This window comes from Pyrgilauda ruficollis, unplaced genomic scaffold (assembly GCF_017590135.1).
Source record: "Pyrgilauda ruficollis isolate IOZ18807 unplaced genomic scaffold, ASM1759013v1 scaffold96, whole genome shotgun sequence".
NCBI classification, from domain to species: Eukaryota; Metazoa; Chordata; class Aves; order Passeriformes; family Passeridae; genus Pyrgilauda; species Pyrgilauda ruficollis.
The window spans coordinates 994,372-1,019,200 of NW_024531710.1; the positions used below are offsets into that span (position 1 = coordinate 994,372).

General features: G+C 43.0%; 1 protein-coding gene across 4 annotated transcripts in view; it reads left to right on the forward strand.

The window, feature by feature from the left end:
* Nucleotides 1-9,077, forward strand: part of PEAK1 (pseudopodium enriched atypical kinase 1) — a 109,503-nt gene extending 100,426 nt beyond the window's left edge. For all 4 annotated transcript variants that reach the window (XM_041489683.1, XM_041489681.1, XM_041489684.1 and 1 more), the window contains one exon: nucleotides 1,799-9,077. In XM_041489683.1, the coding sequence (XP_041345617.1) occupies nucleotides 1,799-2,953 (1,155 nt within the window). In that variant the 3' untranslated portion in view covers nucleotides 2,954-9,077. The remainder of the gene's footprint in view (nucleotides 1-1,798) is intronic.
* The last annotated feature ends 15,752 nt before the right edge of the window (nucleotides 9,078-24,829 follow it).

The window sequence follows — 24,829 nt, forward strand, 5'->3', positions numbered from 1 at the left end:
CAATCTGGGGACTTCAGTCTCAAAGACAATCAGCTGGCATTTTCTTTTTCTATATAATTCAAAGGTTATTGCTATATTTTTGCCTCTATAACCCTTGAGAGAAGGGACTGGGGGCACACATGCCACTGAGAACTCACTTCACCTCTTAACAGGGTAAATACATCTGAAAATTTAAACGAGTAAAAGCCACTGTGTAAACAGGGTACGGATCAACATTTCTCTCATAAATAAAATTGACTAGAAAATGCATTTTTCAAATCAGTTTTTTGGGTTTGTGGCAGTTATAAACAGGCAGTTTTAGTGTACATGAGCAGGGAAATGTAAGTGCTTGTGAAGTATGGAAATGTGCAGAGTCTCAAAGACAAGAGGACAGTCAGAATGTTGGTACAAATGTTGTGAGTTCCTGTGGTTATCTGACAATGCAGTTTTCTGATCAGCTATCATAAAAGATTAAATCTCACATTTATATTTCTTAACCACATAAGCATGTAAAATATGAAAAATTTATGTGTGTGTTTTACTGAAAGGTAGGTTTATAACTTAGCTGCAGATGGTCTGAGAAGGGGAAAAATGAGAAACAGGAAGCAAAGTCACCTAATGCTTACATTTGGGGCTGGGATGAGATCTGGGTTTCTTGGTGGTGCTGGCTGTGTATAACAAGTGCTGACCTTAGTTATCTGGCTTTCCTTGGTTTCAGAGATGAGCTAAGGGAAGCTGTAGCTTCATCTGGAGAGAGATGACTTCCTCTTTTTTCTTCTCTGAGCTTTGCACTCAAAACCTGTTGGTGCATTATAGCAAGTGAATATTTATACCCTAACCATGTAAAAGATTAAAACATACACTTAACCTTACATGCTGTGAATGATCTCTCTGAATTTAGTAGAACTAAGGTTAATATGCAAAGGTCAAGACAGCTGAGTCTTTGTAATTTTAATCAGTTAAAGTTAGAAACAGAGGCCCTTATAGGGCTTGTCCAGTGACTTTTGTCAGAGGTTGGAGCTGCCAGTTGTTATGGGAGTGCAAACAATTAATAAGGATAATTACTATGTTGATAATGTATATATCAATAAGATACTTCTGGACGTAAATACAGTATATATGGCAAAAAAACAAACCATATTTTGGATCTTGATAACTGATTGAAAGCAATTAAGGTACCATGTTCTACTGATTGTCCATTCATCACCTGAGCCGAGTCTGTCTGGCAGCAGCCTGTGCCATGCACACACACACCCCTCACTGCACACACACTGCTGCAGCTCATGGATTTCAGTTCCAGTTACAACGGGCAAGGAGCAACCATCAGCCCCCCGCTGACAGGGCTGACTTGTTATGCCATGCTAACTCAGCCGTGTGCAAGCGTTTGGTCAAATACTTTATGCATATTTCTTTGTATCCCCTATTGCTATTGATTTTTTTCTCTTGTTCAAGCTTCACACAAAGCTGAAGAACTTGCAATAAAATAATACAGGTAAACAAATAACTGTAAAAAAACTTTGCTGTGCATTTACCATGTATCAGCTGCTGTTCTGATTAAAAACCAGAATTGTGCTTTCCATTGGATCATCTATGCAGAGGGAGAGATGCCTGCATGTATTGCTCTGCAGTTGCTTACTAGCCAGTGAGAACTGTTTGGGTGCCTTAAGACAGTGCCAAGGTCAGTTCATTAAAAAAATGTTCGATGCTCATGTTTAGGCCTAGACTGGAGATCCCATCAACAAAATGGGATCATATTAAAAAAATATATATAGAATTTAGGAATTAAAGAATTATGTCTGTTGTGTTTATTTCCCCCCAGATTTGTAAGAGCAAGGCTAAGGAATCCCAGCAGTATTACCACAGCCTGTCCATCCGGCAGAGCCTGGCCATCAACTTCAACATCCAGCAGGACTGCGGCCATTTCCTGGCTGAAGTGCCGGTTCGCCTCCTTCCGTGGGAGGATGAGGACGCAGCGGACGTGGAAGAAGAGCGGGAAGAAGAGGAGGAAGAAGCTGAGCAGAAGAACAGGGACAGTGCCTCCAGCCCGGAGGCGTCCCGCAGGGACAGCCCCGGCAGGCAGGGCAGCGGCAGCAAGCCCCGCAGCCGCGTGGTGGTGATCACACGCGAGGTGCCGCAGCTGACGGTGGCCGACTTCGTGCGCGAGTCCGCGCCCCGGCACAGCAAGAGCCCCGACCTGTACGAGAGACAGGTCTGCCTGCTGCTGCTGCAGCTGTGCCTGGGCCTCGAGCACCTGAAGCCCTATCACATCACACACTGCGACCTGCGCTTGGAGAACCTGCTCTTGGTGCACTCCAGACCGGGAGGCAGCCCCCTGAGCCCCGAGGCCACAGAACCCAATCCCAACACCGCCTGCCCGGCCAGATTAATTGTGAGCAACTTCTCCCAGGCCAAGCAGAAGAGTCACATGGTGGATCCTGAGGTGCTACGGGATCAGTCCCGCCTGGCTCCAGAAATCATCACTGCAACGCAGTACAAGAAGTGTGATGAGTTCCAGACTGGCATCCTCATCTATGAAATGCTGCACTTACCCAACCCCTTTGATGAGAATCCAGAGCTGAAAGAGAAGGAGTACACTTGTGCTGATCTCCCCAAGATTCCTTGCCGTTCCCTCTACTCGCAAGGGCTTCAACAACTTGCCAGCTGCCTGCTGAATCCCAACCCTTCGGAGAGGATCTTGATATCAGAAGCCAAAGGAATCCTTCAGTGTCTGCTTTGGGGTCCACGTGAAGACTTGTTCCATGCCCTCAGTACGTCTTCCAACCCCTCACGGAGAGATGCTATACTTCAGAACTGGCTCGATATAAAAAGGACGCTGCTGATGATCAAGTTTGCAGAGAAGTCCTTGGAGAGGGATTGTGGAATTATTCTGGAAGACTGGCTTTGTTGTCAGTATCTGGCTTTTGCCACTACAGACTCGCTTCATCGCATTGTGAGGCTCATGAAGCAGCACTAGTTGTAGAGCCTGCTGCTCTTCGTGAAGCATCCCCACCTCTGCCCCAGCCCTCACTCCAGCCTGCACTAGGGCTCACACTTTGTACAATTGTTACAAAACAGCCTAGACAACAAAGCCAGCACCTCTGAGCAAATAGGTTCCAATTGGAGAAATTGCATCCTGTACCAAGTATGACAGAAACTTTACTTTTTTGCCAGGCCTGCTAGGGATTGATCACGTAACACGACTGCATTTGCATCATACAGTATGTAACTTGATTCATATCTGGCTGAAAAGGAGAGCAAGCTTTGATACCACTATTTCTACCACTGCAGTAAACAAGTTGCCCTCCTCTTCTGGGTAGTTTCTGTCATTTCCTACGTAGCACTGAGTAGTGAATAGCAGTGACCATAAGCAGAGACAGATTAGTGGTGAATGTGAGATGAATTATCCACCATGCCACAAAACACTCATTTGCTTTCACTCCACATACCGCACATCTCCTCTCGGCTTAATCAGTCCCCCACAAGCAGGCTGTGCTCCTCTTCCCTTTGGTCTCAGCCAAACAGGTTCTGATCTTTCTCTTACGTTTTACACCACCTGTACTTTCCTCCCCAGATGTGGTTTGTCCACTGAGCGTTGCAAGTGTCAATGAGTAGTAAGCACCTGTGTTCAGTCCTCTTCCCTCCTCCTCTGCCTCACTGCCTGCCCATATCCCTTCTAACCATGGATCCATGATTTCATCAATGCTGCCTTAATCACACCATTACCCTTAGCTTGAGACCTGTGCATTAAAAAGCAGAATATGCACACTTTATCTATCCTGTTTCCTAGGCAACTTTCACCAGTCTGGACTGTTGCTGTACTGTAGCCATAACCACATTTATACAAGAGCAGTACAACACGTGGTGGACCATTGAAGTTCCCCTTCCATCGCAAAAAGCACTAAAGCCTGACTTGGAATGGATGGGACGTACATAGCCTTCTCTGACAATCACTGCTATGAATCAGGGATGAAAATAAAAGCCACCTCTTCTGTTTTGTTTTGGTTTGCTCTTGTCACTTATGCCATACTGCAAAGTGAGACTGAAATTGGGTCTGCAGGTTTGTTGGCAGGAGATAGAAGTGTTTAGAGCTTGTCTGTGTGTAGCTAACAGGCAACAGGGAGATACTTTTACTGCAGACACAGTTCTCTGAAGGGTAAAAACAAGGGGGCAAAAACACTGTTGTTTAATTATTGAGGGAGCTGTTAAGTTTGGCAGCCATGACCAACAGCATCATGATCCACATTTCCTGCAGCAGTGCTTGGCTGCCCATCTCTGCCCATCATCTTTGCCTGCTGTAACCAGTGTTTTCCAATGTTGCTATAGACAACACCCTAAAAATGGAATGTTGTCAGAAGAGCTCAAAGAGCATCACAGACAGAGTTTTGGACTAGAGCAGAAATCAGTGAGGATTGAAGAGTCAGAATTTTTAAAACTTCAACTTGAAGGAGCTTTTTCACTTTTAGAGGCCACTGCTGACTTTCTTCTGTGCCCTAACAGCTGTTTGCCGTGGAACCTCTGTACAGACATTACCTTTGCTCAGTTTTGGTAGGCTAGGAGTTGTTTCCTGAGTTGCTCTGAAGAATGGATCTGGATGCAGAGGGAAAAGCGATGCTGAGTATTCTGACCCGGGTGATGGAAAGCAGACAGCCGTAGTTACGAGCCTGTGCTTCTCTCCTATGGATCTATGTGCAATTCTTGTATTGTTTTTTAAAGCTGTACATTACAGTGTTCACTTTACACACCGGCCTTTACCCCATGCTAGATCTGCAGCCCCTTCCTTTACTTTCCTGGCACATAAATGCACAGATATCCACGTGTTCTTTTTATGAATTGACGTTCCATTTTATTTGTTAAAACTGTGAGGAATCAATTCACTTCAGCCTTGAAACAAATAGCCACTTTATACAACATATGCATTCTTGGACCACGTGCATGGAAACTGAACAAACAGTCCTGCAGGCTTAAAGTCAGCGAGAGTAGCTCTGGATGCACGCCGTTCATCGAGGCCTTGAGTGTCTGTGTGATTCTGCTCTGGCATCTCTCCGAGCTCAGCTGATGGCGTGTGGAAGCCTACACTGATTGTGCCGTAGTATAGACTGTCTTCGTTACCTTTCTAAAGATTTTTTTGAAACTTCTGGTTGTTCTTTTGTTTGATTCACCTGTATCAGTGAAGGATCAGGCAAGGATAAGGATATTTTAATGTGATATGTATGTTTTTCTTTCTCTTTTTGGTAAGAAGGTTAGGATGGTGGCATTGATGCAGAAAAACAGGACAGTGCATTAAAAGCCCAAGTGCAATGTACGTAGTTGAAGTACTCCCTCTACATCAGGAAAGAAAGTTTCTGCACTACTGCTGAGCAGCTTGTAGAAGAACCTTTAAAAGAATCTCCTGTTCAGTGCAGCCCTGCTTTATCTGGACACAGGAAGGCAATGCTCCCATAGTTCACATACACCGAGCATGGCAAGTCACTTGTGTACTACCTACTAGCTATTAGTGACGGTGTGCTGAGCTGCCAGTGGGCTTCTTGTTCTCTGTGGTCTGTTCTGTGTTTGTTGCGTGGTGTGTGTGTGCACCTGACTTTCCAGCTAGCTCAGATAGGCATAGGAGTAACTGTTGGACCACTTGGCATTGCAGATGGGTGTTCCCATGTTTAGGGACACGTGTTCCCGCTGCCACTTTGATGTCAACACGCACATGCAAAGTTGGATTCTGAATGTTGTACAGCCGTACGTGTTAATGCAGCTGGTCCAACGCCTTTGTATCTCTAGCTATCTAACTTCAGTTTGTATCTTTTGTGATGAACCAATACTCATTTTAGCTCTGCAGTATAATCAAGCATGGATAGATGTTCACTACCAACCTCTTTCTTGTGCAGCACTGGGTAAACTTTAGCAATTTGTAATGTTGTGTGGTTTTTTTCTTTCAAAAAGAAAGACTGGCCAATGTAATCGAACCTGATCTGGCCTGAGTTCTTCCTTGAGGAGCTTGAGGCTGACTTTGCAGATCTGCCCATCTAACTGATGATTGCAACTGTGTTTGTGGTGGTTCTCCATCCTGGCACCAGATTGTGCCACGTAAATACACAAGAATGTATGCATTAAACTGATTGTAAACAAATCCTAAGAATGCTACAGCATAATTGCTAAGCAAAAGGAAAAAAACCCGCTCTGTTTGTAACAGGATCCTGTGTATGGCAGGAACAAAACCCCTGGCTGTGCATGTTAGAACGTACTTGAATATGTGCACAGATCTTGAATTTTTTTTTAGCAATGTCGCACTTTCAGTTGAGCTCAAGAAATAGGAAGAGCTGCAAATCTAAGATAACAGTATTGTCTGTAAATATATATTTTTCTATTAATAAAAGCTGTCATTCAAATATTTTTAACATGAACTCTAAAGATTTTTCCAGTGGAAACTAATTTCTGGAAAAATGTTTGTTTGAAGAATTAAGATGAGTAGTTTCTGATCCTTTTAGAGCCATTAAAACCCTCTCTAATACTACAGAGAGAGCACAGTGATTGGATTCACAATGTTTAGTGCCTTGTCAAAAACCTGAAATGTAGCTGGTCAGTTGGTGGAAATCTTATTCTTTTCATAACAGCCCTAGAAATAATACTGCCCATGTAAAGATGCAAAAGACTTTACAAAATTAAATGCTGTACTTTGTATGATACTGGTTGATCTATTCCATAAGGTTTGTGTGAACAGGTTCCTTTAAGTTGCTTGTAGTACAGCATAACCTGAAGTAATAAAACTGTGGGCTTTCAAAGGTGGGATCTGGAACAGGGGGAATACCAGTGGATACCAAGTCAGTTATTCCAGCCCGACCAGGCATCAGGAGAAGCCTCTTGCTCCGACAATCTGCTGCGGACTCCGCGCGGGACGGGGACGTGCTGCTCCTGCTGGAGGTGCTGGAGGTGCTGCACTCCTCCCCTGGGCTGTGGTGGGAATGCAAACCTCTGTTCAGACAGGAGGGCTGCCAGAGCTGCTCCTGAGGTGATATGGAAAGTGGGTTAGTTTTGTATTTCTTCAGTGGGAATTACTTCTTACTAATTGTCTGTCAGACCTCAGATCTGATCCAGGCAATATGCGTAACCAGGTGAATAGAAAGAGACTCTACTGGTAAAAGCTTGCCTACACATTTTTGGGAATGAGGGAATCCAGAATTTTCTTCTGGAGCCTCTGGAATGTCCAAATACAGAAGCCTGGTCTCACTTCAGTATTCAGACTGATGAAATCAGTACCTCCAGCCAGGAGACCCTGTTGCTGCCCCACAGAGAAGAGTGCAGGTAGCATTTACAAAAATATTCCACCTTAAATCTTTTATGCTCCACACATCCCACCCACAAAGTATGAATGGATCATCTTGACATGTTAATACAAGAGAATTCCTACATGTTATATAGAAAAATATATTATTTAAATAAAATATGTATGTTAGGGTTCAACTACCTGCAGAATTTATTCAGCAGCTTCATACTGTAGGTCCTTAATTTTAACATGTATTTGCTGCTGAAATAAAATGTATCTGGTCCTGAATTCTTGTGAGATTCCCATCTAAATTAATTTCTTTTGTTTGTAATAACAAATCCTTATGTAAATATAAAATAAATGATCCTGTTTTTATTTAAATCAATTTTAAGTTTTCTGAGGGATACAATAGAAACTGAGTCAGACCTTGTAATGCACTTTCTTTTCCCCCTTTCTCTAAATTGACTGTTTCTCAGTACAAACAGTACTTTGCTGCATGACTAGACCATCAGTTTTACTCTGATTTTGCAGAGGTGGTGTTGGTTCTGCTGAAACTCCTGTAAGACCTGGAGCACAGCAGAGAGAGATGGGGCTGTGATTTAGTTATGCAGTAAGATGACATCAAAGTACAGAAGAGAATTTTAAATACCTCTATAAAAATACACCTGTGGAAATATTCTGTAAACAATCATGTGGATTACAAAGATTTCAAGCAAAGAATACACAAGAAATACTTCTCAAAACACTGGGGAGAAATGTCGTAAGGGCACCCTCAACTCCAAAAGAAGGAGCAAGTCTTTTTCCCTGCTGTGTTGCAGAGAATTTCTGGCAGACATTTGTATGGATTTTCTTACTGACCTGGATGCAGTGTTAGAAGGGTGGTGATTTTGAGTAGGTGTAGAATGTAATTTAAATAATTTCCTGTAAGTCTCCTTGCACTGGTGCTCCACTCAGCATTTACCTGGAAACCACAGAATGCTTTCAGATCAAGCAGAGTTGCCAGTGAGAAATGAAATACTCAACTTACCTGTACATAAGCATTTTACCACTCTGCGGAATTTGAGAATTTGGTTTTTACTTCAGACTATAAAGATTTTTTTTCCATAAATTTAAGGGGAAGATTTCAGGGATTTAGAAGAGGTTGGAGCTTTTTTTTTATATGGAATAAATATTTGTTCACAAATATATATATACATACATATATATATATATATGAGTGCATGTGGGCATGTTTTAATATATATGTATGTATATGAATTTTTTATCCCAAAAGTATTCTTTGCCCCTTTTTGCTTGAAAAAATATATATATATTATATATTGTATATATAATATATATTTTAAGAGTGTGTAAATTTTAATATAGTAATTTCATACATAACACCTTTTCAAAAATGACTCAAAACTTTTGTTTCCTTGTCCTTTGGATTGTTGGTATTAGAAGGTTTTGCAGTTGAAATCCTTGGGTTTTTTTCTTTTAAAACTTACTTATGCTGAGCATTTAAGAATATGTTCTTGTTTTTAATAAAAGGGGGAAATTTATTTTTAAATTGGGGATTCCAAAATCAGTGAACTTTTATAAATGGGATTTCTTTAAATGCCTTGAATTTATTTTAATTTCTTTTTTCAGTTCCATTCTTGTGGGTAATTTGTATTTGGAATTCCCGGTTGCATTGCTTTATCTGGTGCTTCATATTGATATTTACACATTTTTATATAAATAAGTATATAAACTTCAAGCCTTCCTTTGTGATCAGGGGCAGTCACACTCTGGTTTGCTGTGGTACTTTGCTGTGTACTCCGTGGCATTCGTGTTACTGTGTAAATAAACTAGTTTTATTACACTCCAAATCAAACTTGTGGTCGCCTGTTTTTCTCCCTTCCTAGGTAATTAGACAAAACCGTGAGTTGTTTTTTTTCTGAGGCAAATGCACGTGGGCAGCGCAGCAGAGCATTTTACTCTGGGTTTGCAGCAGCAGTGCAGGTGCCCACACCCCGGCTGCAGGAGCTGCCAGCGCTGGGGACGCTGCCCACCTCCCACCTCTGGCATCTGCCCCGAAGCCTCACCGTGCCTGGCGCTGTGTCAGCTCCATCTGGCACGTGGCAGCGACGGCCCAAAAATAAACTGGCCACCAGTGGCTGCTGTTGATTGAGCCAGAGTCTTGTAAGGCCTGCTTGGAGAGAAGTGACTTGGCACGTTAATGACAGCGGCCACGCTGGGGACAACCATTGGCATGTAACGAGCTGGGCCAAAGTTAGAAATTTCCCTAGAGTGGACAGGGTTTAAGTGACCTGCTGTGAAGGAATAAAATTACTCTTAAGTCAAATTTTGACATGCAGGGACAAAGCAGGAGGATGCCTCCAAGGCAGTCGTCTGCGGTGGAATTCATTGTGTCTGATCTGTTACCTTGAAGCGTCCGACCTGATGGAGGTTCTGTGGGAAACAGATGGGATGATGTGCATCTTCTGCAGTGTGCAGACACACTTCAGTGGCACTGAGACCAAACAGCTCAATTTTGTACCCACATTTGACAGGCAGCAATGGTAGCTGCAGATGCTAATTTATTAGCGTAGAACACATGACACCATATACGTCAGAGCAGCGCCGTGCCTCTGCATGACAATCACACTGCTCACAAATACTCTTGAAAGAAAAATAAAAACAACCCAAAAGAACAGCCTGCAGGCTCTATTCTCCCCACAGTCACAGTGGCTTTGCACAGGTATGGCATATTTCAATGATCAGAATTAGCTGAAGTGTAACTACTACCTGCCCTTCACATTTATTCCTTCGACACTGTATGAAAGCCTTTCAAAAACAGTTCAAGCTATTGTCCTCATCCTTTTGAAAGTAGAAAGCTAGCTGGCTCCAAAGGTGTCACACATAAATACACAGCACGTTTTACAGCCTGACAGATACTTTGGCTTTGCCAGAGTAATCCCTGTTCACTTCAACAAAGTGCCACGGACTTCAGCTGAACAGAGTTCGATTATGCCATTTATGTCAGTGGCAATCATCACTCTGCAGGGAAAAGATATGCAAAAATAGACTGAACCCTTGTCAAGACATGATAATTATACTAGTTTAACTAAAATCTGTTGGAAATTAATTTAGTTCTGTTAGTGCAAACTCTCTTGTGGGTGTCCTTAAGCAGTCGCAGTCTGGCGTTCTCATTTCAGCTTGTGCCAGACATGAACACAAGTGGAACAGATGCCTATTTCAGTTGATGCAAAAATGTCTGTATCAGCTCAGAAACTCAGCCAATAGTAGAGCTGTGTGCTAACAGGATAAACCTTTCTTTTGTAGAAAGCCTCCCTGCATCACTTGAGCTCTGCAGGCTGCTGCTTTTGCCTCAGTCAATGAGCTCCTGTGGTGCCCCACAGGAATCACAGCATCCTCCTTGCCCAGAGGTGCTTTTAACCAGGCTCGGTGGAAGCTGTTCCCAAGGCAAACTGCTCTGCAGAGAGGCTGTAGTTTCAATTCTGAGCTGCCTTGTAGGTCTGTGGAGAAATACACATTAAAACACAAGTGTTGGGCCTTCAAATCTGCTGCACTTGGTGCTGCCGCTGCTGTCTCAGGAGGCAGCACTAAAGCCTGATCATTAACCCCCCCCAATGGAAGGTGGGGGCAGGCTCCTTGCCATCAGTTCAGTGCTTCCAGATGAGCAAAAAGTCATTGTCTGGCAAACAGGCACCAGGGGAGTCACTGGGAGAGCAGCTTGGAGGCTCTGAGGCAGATTTGCTTGTGTAAAATCAGAGAACTCAAAAGTAATAGCTACCAAAGGTGCATATTCTCCTGTTCTCACCCTTTGTTTTGCTATCATTAGAGTGTAGTTTTTGTTACATTGCAGCTGGCAGACTCAGGACAGGCACAGAAGGAAGCACTGGAAGTAACAGGCAATAATTTAAGGTAAAATCACAAAACTCTATTTCTTATCTTCTGAAAAGTGAAGGATCAGGAATAGGGAGGTTTCTTGCTTGGGTATTTTCCTGTCTGCTCTTGTCAGTGCCAGCCCTACCAACAGATCCACAGAAAGCTCCTTCTCCAGCTGCTGCCTGTGTTTTACAGGTATGGGAGGAGCCCGTACTTCCCTGCACAGCCCAGTGAGACAGGACAGCCCCAGGGACAGAACTTGTGTGCAGTGGGGCTGAGGGGCAGATACAGATCTCATGTCAGATGCCAGGTTTTGCCTGATTTCACTGGAGTCTTAATGGTCCAGATAAACTGCTGTGAATAGCAGATTACCCTTAAAAAACATGAAATCCCTGCAGTGTGTCTACAAGAAGCAAGCTATTAACTTTGCACCTCTCCAAAGTGCAGAAGGACATAAATGTTCTTGTAAAGAAAATGAAGAATTAAATCAAGGTAATAAAATTCTCCTGGTTCCTACATGGGCACTAAATTTGAATCAAGTTACTCTTGGAAATGGGCCAGAAGTCTGCCCATGTACAACCACCACTGCAACCATCAAAAGAAAAGGAACTTCCCATAACCTGGGAGCCAGTCATGCAGCTTCTTGTGGCCAGGGAAGAAAGTCTCCTTGGAAACTTCCTTCCTTCCATTTACATTACTGGGAAAAAAAGTTTTGTATGCTCTGCTACATTAGTCCTTCATCTTATGCATTTGTGTGTGTACGGGAGTTATTGCTGAAGCTGCAATCACAGGACACCAGGACGTGCTTCAGCTTCCAACAAGACACAAAGGAAGTCAGAAGAGGTTGTCTGATACTACATGACAAAAGTTTAATGGCATGAGTTACAAATGTTTCAATACCATCCAGACCCAGAGCTTCACCATCCCTGGCCCTTTTGCAGCAGTGAAATGTTCAAATCATGTCCCTGTGGCATGAAGTGTTTCTCCCTGTACCTTGGAGCTCAACATCTCTTCCATAGGAACTGCAGCACACAGTCCTGATCTCTTCCTTGCTCTGAGTGAGACCTTTTCTGTTGTAGGTTTTAGAGGTGTTTTGGCTCAGACTGGGGCTAGGAGTAAGGGTACGGCGTTCTGTAGAAATGGCAGAATGTATTTCATCCACAGCCCATCAGCACCTCTTTGCTTGTGCTGGGCAGACATCTCCATGCCTAGAGTCTTGAAAATTCTGGATGTTCATGTAAAAATATTTTGTTTATTTTTTACTAGGAATTAGTCTGTGTTCATCCAACTCAACATTCCCTTTGGTGGTTTTGTCTGGTTTTTTGGTTTTTGTTTTTTTTTTTTCAAATAATTCAAATCCATCTGGAGTCTCTTACAATTTTCTGCAATTTATGCTAATCTTGAACAGATTTCACTTTGTGATTAATTACTTCTTCCTGCAAATCAGCAGCTGGAAACACTGAGCTAAGACTAGTTCCTAGGCACAGTTGTCTGTCTTCCCTAAAGAATTTGTACTTGTTACATTGGTTTTGTTCTGTCACCATGAAAAGGGTTTTCTATTTCTTCGTTCACCAGAAGTATAATAAAAATACAGTGTGAGTTTTGTGTTGATCCTAAATCACTTTACAAGAAGAGATTAAATTGCTATGCCACAGATCCAGGAACTGATGGACAGCATGGCAAAGGAGTATAAAAAAGACACAGCAAGCCATTTGGGGACAATTGTATGCAGGAATTCAGAGTTGCTCAACTAAACCATCTCCTACAGTATTTCTGTTTGCATTCTATTCACCGCTGACTCATAACTATCCATCATGACTTGACAGCCTCCTTCAATGAAATCTATTGCAGAATGATTTTTATAGACTTATCAATTTGTTTTGTCGATTTTAATAACAGCTGCTCGAACACAAAAGTAACAAGATACAGTCCCAAAAAAAGGGTTCAAAGCTATAGCACTGGAGTACCAGGTGAAGCTGCTCTACCATTTCAGCCCCAATACACATCTAGACTGAGACTAGTGTCCTCTGTCAGTTCAGCATCCTCTTCTGTCTCCCAGGGAGGTGTCAATACCTCTGGTTTGCAGGAGACAACTCTGGTTTGGAGCAGCTTTCCCACTTGGACCAGCCTAATTCCAAGGTATTGCTGAGCAGCCTTTCTTACAAAGAGGACATTGGGAATGAGCCTCATTAACATGAGTAGGAGTCCAGTGGTCAACTGCCTTGGCACCCCTCAGAAATGGGAGTACCAGGCACTGCATTGCTTAACTCCCAAATCTGCTGTGGTACTATGCTGATGACTTCAAGCAGTCTCTACTAGAAGCTTCAAAGGCCCTTGTGTGATGAGCACATCCAGTTCTTATCTCCCCCAGAGGTCCCTTCTGAGATGGCATGGCACCTTTCATCACCACATCAGTGTAAAAATACACTTAACAGAGCCCCAGTGAACTTGGGAACATGGGCAGAGAGTTACAGCACACTGGAAAATGTCAGTTCACTCTGTGAATCTCCCTTTTGCTATTGGGCAACTTGCAAACAGCAAACTGCCAAGGCTCTTTCTTCTGCTGTAGCCAAAAGGTGTCTCTGTAACAGCTTGGGATCCCTCGTGCTGTGCTGGGTACCCTTCCAATGCTGCTGCACTGGAAAAAAGCACACCCTGGGCCCCATTCAGGCATCAGGAGCAGGGAGAGGGGGAGGCAGGTGGGAAATAACAGTCCAAGGCTCCTTTAGAACTCCTGGCTTGCTAGAAGGGCTGTCATTACAGCAGTATGGCAAATTTGACAGGAAAAGATAGTGGATACAAACTACCTGCTTCAGATGCAGACCCAAGATGGGGTTTGTAAGAAAATGAGAGCTGCAGCTCTGTCTCCTCGGAGAAGTCCCTGTCAGCATCTGTCGAGCACTGCCAGCCCTGGCAGTCCTGCTGCAGGCAGCTCTCAGTCTCCAGAGAACTGGGGACCTTGTGGCAATCACAGAACTGGCCAGAGAGCCTGCCTGGTGATTCCCCACCAGCTGCTATGAAGCAGCTGCAGAGCAGCTCCACACTGCTCTGTGTACAGCCTGGACTGAGCTGTGCATCACAAGGTTTCTTGCCAGACAACATGAGTTTTCCCAACATCTTTCCCACAAAAAGGCTACTGGGCAGGCAAATAGTGTCTACCTGCACTAAGAGAGGGTTGCAAATGGTGTAGCCAGAGCTCAGTGGAGCTGTGCCTGCCTAATAACTCTAAGCATCTAACATCCAAATCTCATTAGTAAGTTTAAATAAGTCTCAAGGGAAAAGGTGTCAGATTTCCCACAGACCTGACTCTGGAGTCATCCCCCTGCTGGGCTGAGCCTGGCGCCCATGGCTGACACCACTGGCTGTGCATCTCAGAGGCTTGTACCAATAACAATCACTACAAAAATAACTCTTCCACAATACTTTCTTTAATGCTGTGTGCCTTTGTAAGGCTCTCTTCTCTTATCCCTCTTCCTCTTTTTATTTTTTTCTCCTTTGATTGTTTTCCAAATTTTCCCGTTAGTTATTAACTAAATGCCAACTCACTGTGTATTTAGTAATCAGATTATCTGCTAATACCTGCCTAAAGCAGTCACCATTGATTAAAAGAAAGAGTGGTCATTATGTTATTTTTAATACAAATTATTTAGGTCCTGAGGCCGGGATTGAATTAAAGGAGAGATCAAATTAATGAGGGATTGAATTAAATTAGAAACGTCTGATTGCAATATTTCCTATATCTCCAAACTGCCAGAAGGAGACAGTGGTATGACTGTGAATTTATGTTATTTCATGAAAAAGCATGAACAGCCTGTTTTAACTGCATCTGAGAAGTGTGCCTTACCATGGATACAGCTGGGTAAGTGCTCAAAATCCACAGCAATGTTGAAAGAGGATATAATGCAAAAGATTTAATCAGAACATGAGCCACAAAGGCTCTGCTAATTTCTTGTTTTGCACAATGTAGGCCAGATTTCCAGGCACTCTGTTCAGCCACTGCCTCCCCCACAGGCATGGGTGCACACAGCCCCTGAAAGCAAAGCTCTGGGCCACCCTTTGGATGCAGGCAAATTTAATACATTCCTTCAGTTATTAAAATGCTTTTGAATAGTTTTATCTTTTCCACCCTCCCCAAAGTGTCTTAATGAGGGATACGATGTGAAAGCACTTCCCTAGCTTCTAATTTGGACATATTTATTAGTTCTAAATAGCACAGGGAATGAAGATTTCAAGCTTGCTCTCTGCAGGGAGCAATCAGTGGGCTCAGGACGTTGTCTGAACTGAACTGAGCTCCTCAGTTTTAAAAGTGGTCTTTCTAATCCTGCTTCTTATCCCACTAATCATCAACAATCCCATTGCTATTCCTGCCCTGAGTCTGACTTCATCACAGCACTACTTGCGTTGCCCTGCATTTCAGTGACTTTAGTGAGACTCTGAACTGCTTGTGAGAAATGCTTTAAGTGGCTTGATTGATTGTTTATCTCCCAATCATAAATGCTAATTACAGAGCTGAGAAGATTGCTTTGCCTTTATTGCCATACTTCCACATAGAAATATAGAAAATTAAATTTTTTATGATTTCAGTGAGTTCCCTTTATACTTTGATCCAGCGAGTGCAGAGGACAGATTATTGCTTCCAATGTGAGAGACTGCTTTACAGAAGCAGTAAGCCAATCAAGAGAAAAATCTTGGCAGATTTTGGAAGTTGTGACCTAATTCTATCCTTCACTGCATTTCCTCCTCTCTCCAAAATATCCAAAGTTGAAAACAGCTGCCCTTATACAGAACAGTTCTCTCCACTGAAATAGGTCACTTACAGAATAAAGGCCATAACTGCACACAACCCTCTCAAACACAGCCCAGAGTGCTTCCCCGAGCCATGCATGCCTGGGTTCTGGGATGCTTCACATCTCTGGAAAAGGCCTTCCTTGTGGGAAATGCAGCTGTGTTTTACATCCAAGACAGAACGACTTTTCCCTGCTGATTTTAAAAATCCATTGCAATTACAGTCAGAACAAATGCCCAAGTTCATTGTGCAACTCCCCGGATTCCAAAGCCAGAGAATCCCCCTGCCTATGGCAGATCAGTGCACAGGGAGGCTCCATTTGGGATGGAGATGTGCATTTTGCAAAGGTGCATCTTTTGGTCTGGGGAAGTCTGAGTGTAAATTAAGAAATTAAGTCAGTGCAGGCCCCAGAGCTAGGCTGGCTCAGCACAGCTGAGCCCTGCTGGTGGCATGCAAAGGAGCAGCTGTAACAGGTTCTTCCATGTTTATCAAATGGTGAAACAGCATGACCATGAGCCTCAGGACACCTAAACTGGTGACAACTATAAAAATTCAGAAGCCAGAAGCTCCTCATAAAAAGGCAGCACATCCCTGGCAAAGCTCCCATGTGGTGGGACCCACAGCTGGAGGCAGTGAGGATCAGTGGCTGGACACCCTGCAGCCATTTGCCTCATGAATCCACCCAAATCCAGCATGGTCAGGACTGGCCTTATTAGTGTGCTTCAGAGGGACTGCTATTACAGTTGGAAATTTCCAAATTTAATCTTTTGCTTCTTTTTTCACTCTGTTTTATTGTTGGGCTTTTTGTAACCTAACTGAATCAATAACAGTAGTGTAGCATGTTCTCCCTATTGCTTATACATAAACATAATTTAAAGGCCTAAAGTAATGTATGCCATGTTTTTCACTACAGAGAAGTTCCCAAGGGATTAAACCAACAAAAAATTAAGATTAAAATATGAGCTTTCAAATGATGAAATATGCACCTCTTCAGTGGTTTACAGAGCTACTGGCTTCTGTATTTACAATAGGGTTCACCCTTATTGTATTAAATCTCAGTATAAAGCTATATTTTAACACTCAGCAAGTCCTGTGCCCTTCCAAAATGTCCTCACAGCCTCCTTGCAGGTTTCACAGTCATGCAAGTTCCTCAGAAAGCAAAGGTGTTTGGATGCTGTGGGGAGGAGATTTGAAGCAATGCAGTATCCCTGTCAAATGTGTGATCTCTGACCCTCAACCCTCCCTTCCTGCTCTAACACAGACACCTGTCTGCTCCAGCAGAACAGGGCATCAGCTAAACTGCTGCCACTTCTCTCTTCCTCACATACAACACTGACTGATTTTGTAACCAGTCCACTGTGCTAAATTATAAGAAATGGTTGTCTAAGTAATTAAGAAAGTTGCCACATGAAAAAAAAAAATAATAAAAATAGTCTTAGTAGCATGTTTAATTCCTGCAGTGTTTGTGTGATTATTGCTGGAGGAAGTCCTTCATATGCTGTATCCAGACTCAGACATATGATCTTAGTAGCACATTTCATTCCTGTAGTGTTTGTGTTATTATTGCTGGAGGAAGTCCTTCATATGCTGTATCCAGACTCAGACATATGATCCTTTTGCTGAGTCCGTGGGCTATTCTACTGAAAAAAGAGATACGTTTTTTCAGTGGTAAGGTGATTCAGAAATCCACAGGCGCTGAGGTGATTGCCTGAGATATGTGGGCTATAGAGGATTATGGGTTGAAAACATGATATTCAAGACAATTACCTTGAGTTTAAGGTGAAATAGAACTGTACTGAAACCTATAGTACTATGATATAATGCAGTGGAGAATTAAGCTTCAAGTCTTTTTACTTGCTCAATGATACAGGAAAACTAAAACCTCTTGAAGTCCAACTGTTTCTGTAACAAGACTGCTCAAAATCCACAAATAGTTAATGTACCCAAGAATGATGCTTCCAACTGGATCATCCAGTTCATTGATTTTGTGGAAATGAACAGCAACAACCACCACCCACAGCGCACAGCCAAAGGCCAGGCAGGCACGTCCCTGCTGGGTTTGTTCTGTAGCAGTGACTGTGGCATTCCCAGGACAACTGTGACAGAGAGGACAGAGCAGCACAGTGGCAGCAGCAGAGAGAGGCACGGAGTGAGCGGATGTCTCAGGCAGGCAGGAAGGGGGGCAGCCAAGAGAGGCTGGCTGCCAGGCAGTTATCCTGTGCTTGCTGCCTGCTCCCGAGCCCAGGACTGGAAGAGTGAGCCTTTCCCGGGAGCCCTTCCCAGGCAGAAGGAGAGCCTGCCGCTGGGCAGGGCTGAGGCCGCAGCAGCAGCACACCAATGCTGCTCCCTGCACACACAAGGGCACGGCACAGCCCGGGCACAGGCTCGAAAGAACAATAGGAGTGAGCACTGTAAGCACATTGTGAGGGGCTGTATGTGGCAGGGAGGACATCGGGAGCAGCTCCCTGGGGGATGTCGCTGTCCCGCTGTCTGCCATGTGGCAAGGTGTGTAAATCCCTGCCGTGGGATCCTGCTGTGCACGAGTCACCAGATGGTGCTCTACATACAGACTTGAAAGTTCTTTATCTTAATGTGGGAATTTCTATGGACTTTGAGGAAATAACAACGTTATTTTTGTGAAGCCTTTCCTTTAAAGTTTAATTTGCATCTCAGTCTTTTCATCTCAAATAGGTTTTTTGTTAAGCTGTTTATTCAGAACAGCTTTGGGGATGGGATTTTTTAGACAAAGTTTATAAGCATGAGACTTCCATCCAGGTCTGCCGAAAATATGGCAGTAAAACATAAGCTGCATATATGAGTATATATAAGAAAATATTTAGTCATATATTTTTTACGTCACTTATTCTGCCTGCAATGGGAAATAAATATAAAGAATCTTCTGCACCACAGTGGAATGACATCACAGAAGTGGTACTATGTAAGAAAAGAAGTTTGAGGACATGGTGAGGATTAAATAGTAGGTAGAAAGCTTTTCAGATTAAACTAGCTACAGCATAGTAGAGCATTCTTATCTTCTACATATATGTATCCAAATCCTCTCCCTCTTTTCTCTGAAATCCTATACCCAACCTGCTTCAACTAATAGTTTTAAGACAATTAACAGAAATACTGAGGATATGGATGCCTCTTTTTCATCACCTCTTACAAGAGGATTAATCTCAATAAAGTATCTCTGATCAGTCACGTGCACTACGACTCTGACGATCAGGACAACAGCAATTTATTAGAGCACGCATTGGATCTTCTCCTTGAAATATTGGGAACCGCCCAGGAGATGGCAGCAAATGGCACTCCGGGGGTAGGAGCCTGCGAGATGCTCACACCAGCACCCGATTCCCAATTACACGGGGTTTATCTTCTACCCAGCACGAACTCAACTCATTAATTTTGTTCTTTGCGGAGCGGCAGAGAGAACAAAACCGCATGAGACTTTCGCGATGTTGCACTCAATCGGTGTGTAACGTTGTAAAAATATAGTAGCACTTTAAAGTAACTTGTCATTTTCATCAAATTTATAATTACTCGAATCATTTATTTCCCTACATGAATGCTATTAAAAATAGTTTCACGGGGAGCACAATTTGTTATGAAATGAAGGTCAATCTCATTAGATCACTGTAGCAGGGATCCTAATAACATCCTGGCAGAAACGAGGTATCTCATTACAGAAGTTGTATTTTGTTTGAAATATTAGGTCGCGTTAACTGAGCACTAAAATACACATAATAATGGATGACATAAATTATTCCCCTGAAAAACTGTCACACACAGAGGTGGTAAAACAGTGATGAGGGTACAACACAAAGCTTAACATTTTCTACCTTTTCTAGCTGGATTCACCTACTTAATATCAGTTTGGTTTGCTGCTGCTTCTGGGTACTGAGCCACAGGTGGGTTGCTAGAATTATACAGAGAGCTGGTTTCAGACTGTGACACTGCAAACTATAACCAGTAAGAAAGATGTTTAATTTTCCTTGTAACAGCTGAGTAGCTGCCATCCAGGAAATACCAACATTTAAAAGGAAAAAAATTAAAACCAGAGAGAGTTCAGAAGTAAACATTCCTTTTAGAAATACAAGAGAAGGAGTTACTTTCCCTTTAATTATCTTTACCCATTTGGAAAGTACCAATTGGTTTTTCTAGGCCTTTCATTCTACTGGAATCACAGACATGTTTGAATGCTTCTCTGGAGCTGTATCACAGCACTTAACACCTGGCAGGATCGCGCTGGGCATCTGCTCCAAGCCACTCAACAGTACCCAGAAAGGTATCCCAGATCATCCAGGGGAGGGAGCTCAGCAGTTAGAGCCCTGCTTTCCAGAGGCTCCAGACCTCCGTGGGATCAGCTAAAGACCATAACACACCTGTGAGGCACAGCAGCAGCCGCAGGAAACTGTGGGGAAAGCGGAAAAAGAGGGTATGCTGATTTCCTAGCACCATGAAGTGCATCCAGGAAAGGTTCTGCATCCATGAAGTGCATGCTGTAACAGCAACACCCCCTTTCCTTTCAGCAGAACAGGTTTAGCCGTGGGTACCCTGCAGAGGTTGTGGTCAGAAGGTGGGTGCAAACACACACACTCAGCCTGGAGCAGCTCACAGCAGGTGCAGATGGCACCGAGACAACACCTTGGTGTTTCTGTTTTGCAGAAGCAAAGGCAGCCCTGCTGGTTTGTGACTATAGCTTGGGTTTTTTTTAAAAAATTCCCGACTGGAAGTTGGGATTTAAAAAAAAATACATATTGATCAAATTTCCAGATAGAAAAATGCTAGTGACAAGAATAAAATATTTTAGTTATATTTTCAGCTGCAGATTATGTAATGAACTCAGAGAGTAGTGCTTAGCATCTGAAGCAGAGAGGCCCCACAACATCTTACAAAGACACCCCACGTCCCTGTGCCCCCCAAGCCACATCCCCAGGGCGTGCCACCACGTCACAAAAATGAAGTCCTACCCATCATGTAATGGGGACAGAAGGACAGGCACGTTGGATAATGAGCCCTCATGCAGTGCTTGCACAGGAAGTCTATTTTTTTTCTTTTTTTTTTGCTTTCTGCCTGTCACTGACTTATTATATTTACACCAGCTTTAAAATTTTCTATTTCATCCGTTTTCTTTGTGAGACACTTTCTTAGTAGGTAAAACACAAACATAAATAGCTACAGTGAGAGAATTGTGAATTGGCTTGAAGAGAGTGCTGCAAAAGGGAAAAGGCAATGCAGGAATACAGAGCATGTGCAAGAACTGGCACAGCACTGTCCAAAGAGCACAAAAGCTTATAGAAAATTACCTTAACAGCCGAATTTTGAACAAAAACACAGCAAACAAACAGCAAATGATCAGGAAATGTGAAACGCTTTAAGGTTCTTGGAGGGTGAAGTCTCAAGAGCATTTCTGCTGAAAGCAAATCAAAGTCCACATCTGCCCACAACAGCAAACAAACAGCAAATGATGATCAGGAAATGTGAAACACTTTAAGGTTCTTGGAGGATGAAGTCTCAAGAGCATTTCTGCTGAAAGCAAATCAAAGTCCACATCTGCCCACTGTTCATTTCTGCCTATGCATGGCCCTGAGAGGTAGGCTGGTGCACTTCCTCCTGAGGACCATCCAGTGAACAGACTGAATAAAAATCCGGGTTAAAAATACAACCTTCTTTTGCCTGAGTTATTTTTTCCCCCAATCTGCTGCCTCCACTTGGTCTCCATGGTTACACAAATAGTTCTAGTGGTACCTTTGCTACTTTGTCATGCAAAGAAAGGTTAGGGAGAATGGAGAAGCCAGCAGAGGGCTGCTGAAGCTGACACTGCTGCAGAAAGGGAAATCTCATCACAGTGTGAAAAACGCCAATCACTTGTTTTTAAAATTTTAAAAGTTTAGTAGTAATAAACTGGTTATAAAAATAGTAATATAATTTGAACAATTGAGATTAGGACAATATAAGACAATAAAAGCAAAGAGATACAGACGTCCAGGTACCTTTTTCTGGGCAACATGAGCCTGAAAAAGGACACCCGTTAACAGAGGATTAACCCTTAACAACAATGGCCTGTTGCATGTTCATACACATCATACATGATGCATAAATTCCATTCGTCTCCTGAGGGTGTTGCGCATCAGTTTGATTGTTGGCTGTCGGGACTGTATCACAGTCGCGAATAAATTCTTTTTGTTTTTTTTATTAGAATTGGACATACTTCATTTTTACCTATAACATCTTACATAGCATAGTTTCTATTTTAACATTATGTTATAACATAAAACTATATTTAATACACTACTTAAGAAAATTAATACAGCATAACTTTCTAACATAACACATACAGTATTCATTTTTATACTTGCGAAAAGCCAATTATAAAATACACATTTTTCACAACAGGGTGCTCCGAGATCTCACAGGCCTTGCCTTTCCAGCAGGTCTGATTAAAGAAGTCCCCACCCCAGTGCCCTCTCAGCAGTGGCCAGGTGTTTGTGCATAGAACAGTGCCACCCTCTCCTCCAGCAGTGCCTCGGTGCAGCAGAGAGGATGCAGGGCAGTGCAGGCAGGAAGGATTTGGCTCTGCTGCCACGGGAAAAGCCATGGAACACTGAGGCCGTTTGCCAAGAGACAGATCCTGAAAACTGAGCTGACTGGAGCTGGCAGAGAATTCCTGCACAAAATGTAATGATGGGGGAGCGAGGAGGGAGAAGGTGCTATTTGTAGTTTGGTGCAAAAGACTCCAAAGAATAGAATGGACAGTGCCATGATTTCTCACTTTTTTCTTACATCATAAAATGGCTGAACTACATAGATTCAGCTCCTCTCCAGCATCAGAGAGGACTTGGAGGCCAATCTACACCTATTTCTTAACAAAAACAATGCTAATGTACCTCTGGGGAAACTGCCAGTGCTGGTGACATGTTTTTAAACAGAGCTCCTCATCTCTTGTTTTTTGAGATATTGTGTCAGTCCTTTGGATCTATATGCAGAATTGTTTCAGAGTTTGTCTAACATCAGACTTTTAGCTCCAAACTGCTTTTCTATGATGCTTCTCAAATCTGAAAGGTCTTCCTCCAGCATGCCAACCCTTAGCATGACACAGTGACTGCTATCAAATATAAATATAGAAATAGAGATTAGAGCACACAGACATCCTTTATGTATTTGAACAAGGATACATTATTATATCAGTTCATGAAAATTATATTTAGATGCAGTGTATATAGGTATTTACTATTAAAAATTGTATTTCATGTAGGTTAATAGATGATAAAGATATAAAGAAAAAATGATTAATTAATCTCAACCTATTTTTCCCCTTCCTCAGTCATGAAGAGTTCTCCCCATTCCTTTAGCATCCCTTCAGTGGCAATAAAATGACTTTGCTTCCAACATTTGATCATTACCGAGAAGTCCACAGTGCTCAAGCCCATCAAAAAGTGAAGAAATGTACAGTGACTCCTATGAGACCATTTACTCCCAGTGAAGAGCAATTAATGGATTGCAAGTCATGACTGGCGTTCCTGGGAACCACAAAATCAGGTGGGTGGGATTAAAGTGGTAAGGGATCTCTTCTGCTCCAGAACGCATGAAAGACTGGATTTCACCACTGCTGCTCTCCCCACCTTACAGTGACAGTCCCACTTCTCCCCTCTATCCACTGGTTCACAATACTGTGATAGGGGTGCTCTCATTTTCTAACTGTACTTCCAAATACTGAAAAGATTGACTGGGAAAATGTTTGTCAGATAATCAGTCATTTTTACTATGCATCCTTCAGTGTTCATGGACCTTTCCAGGCTATTACACACTTCAAAGAAGCTTATGATTACCTCCTCAGGAGCTGGAGAAAAAGCATGAGATCATTCTCTACTACCTAATTCATTCACATGGAGTTAACTCATTTTTATAACATTTGCTAAATTGTTTGTCTCAAAGCAAGAATACACTTCTACTTTTACAATGCATGTCTGCAAATGAAAATTACTTCTGCTGTGGAATTTTCTACAGGCCTTGCTAGATGAGTGATTTATGACAGTCCAGTCTCAACTACACCAAAGCAACGTGCACTGTGTCCACAGAATTTAACTCCTGGTGTTTAAAAATTCTGAGAGTTGAATCGGGCGTCATTAAACTGGAGGTCAAACTACATCATTATTGTATTTTCTTGCACATTTGTCTTTGCTTTTCTGAGTCTGCAAAACAGCTTCTGCAGCCTCTTACCTTAAGCAGGCACCCAGCCAACCTGCCCAGTGTGTGCCACAGGGAGCCAGAGACTGAGCCTTGGCAGGGTCACACACGGGCAACTCGCCAGCACCCATTGTGCACTCAGGACCTTTGGGCCACTCTCGCCCTGCAGCCATCCAGCCTCTGATCCTCTCCCTCTCTCAGAGGCTGTGGAAGCGCAGGATATCCTTGTACTCAGTTCAGCTCTGGTACATCTTTCTGAAAATACTGCTATGATGACAGTCACAAGCGGTGGAATGCTGAATAAACATTCTCTGAGGAATTTTTAAAAGGTTTAAACTGTATTTAAAAAAAAAAAAAAAAGCATATCTTGGCAGTCAAGCTACCTGTCCACATCAAGAAAGGTGAAGATCTAAGCAACAAAGTTGTGCTGGAGACAGCTCAACAGTTAAGCCAGATACTGAAACTGCAGCCAGTGTTCACAGTGCTTGTTACAACCTGCTTTCCAGCAAGCCTTACTGCCTGCTCTCCTGGGAATTGCCTTGCCCCACCTCACTTCAGCAAGCCATCCACCCTTCCTCCTCTCTGCAGAGAGCTAGAATTCCCTGCCTACATTCCCATGCAAGGAGGAGGGGCAATTTCTGATGGCATCTTACTATTCATCCCATTTTTCCCCTAAATGTCACGTGGCTGGTGTGCCACGCTTGGCATGAGATGCCAGCACAGGACCATACCTTATCCCAGACAGAGTC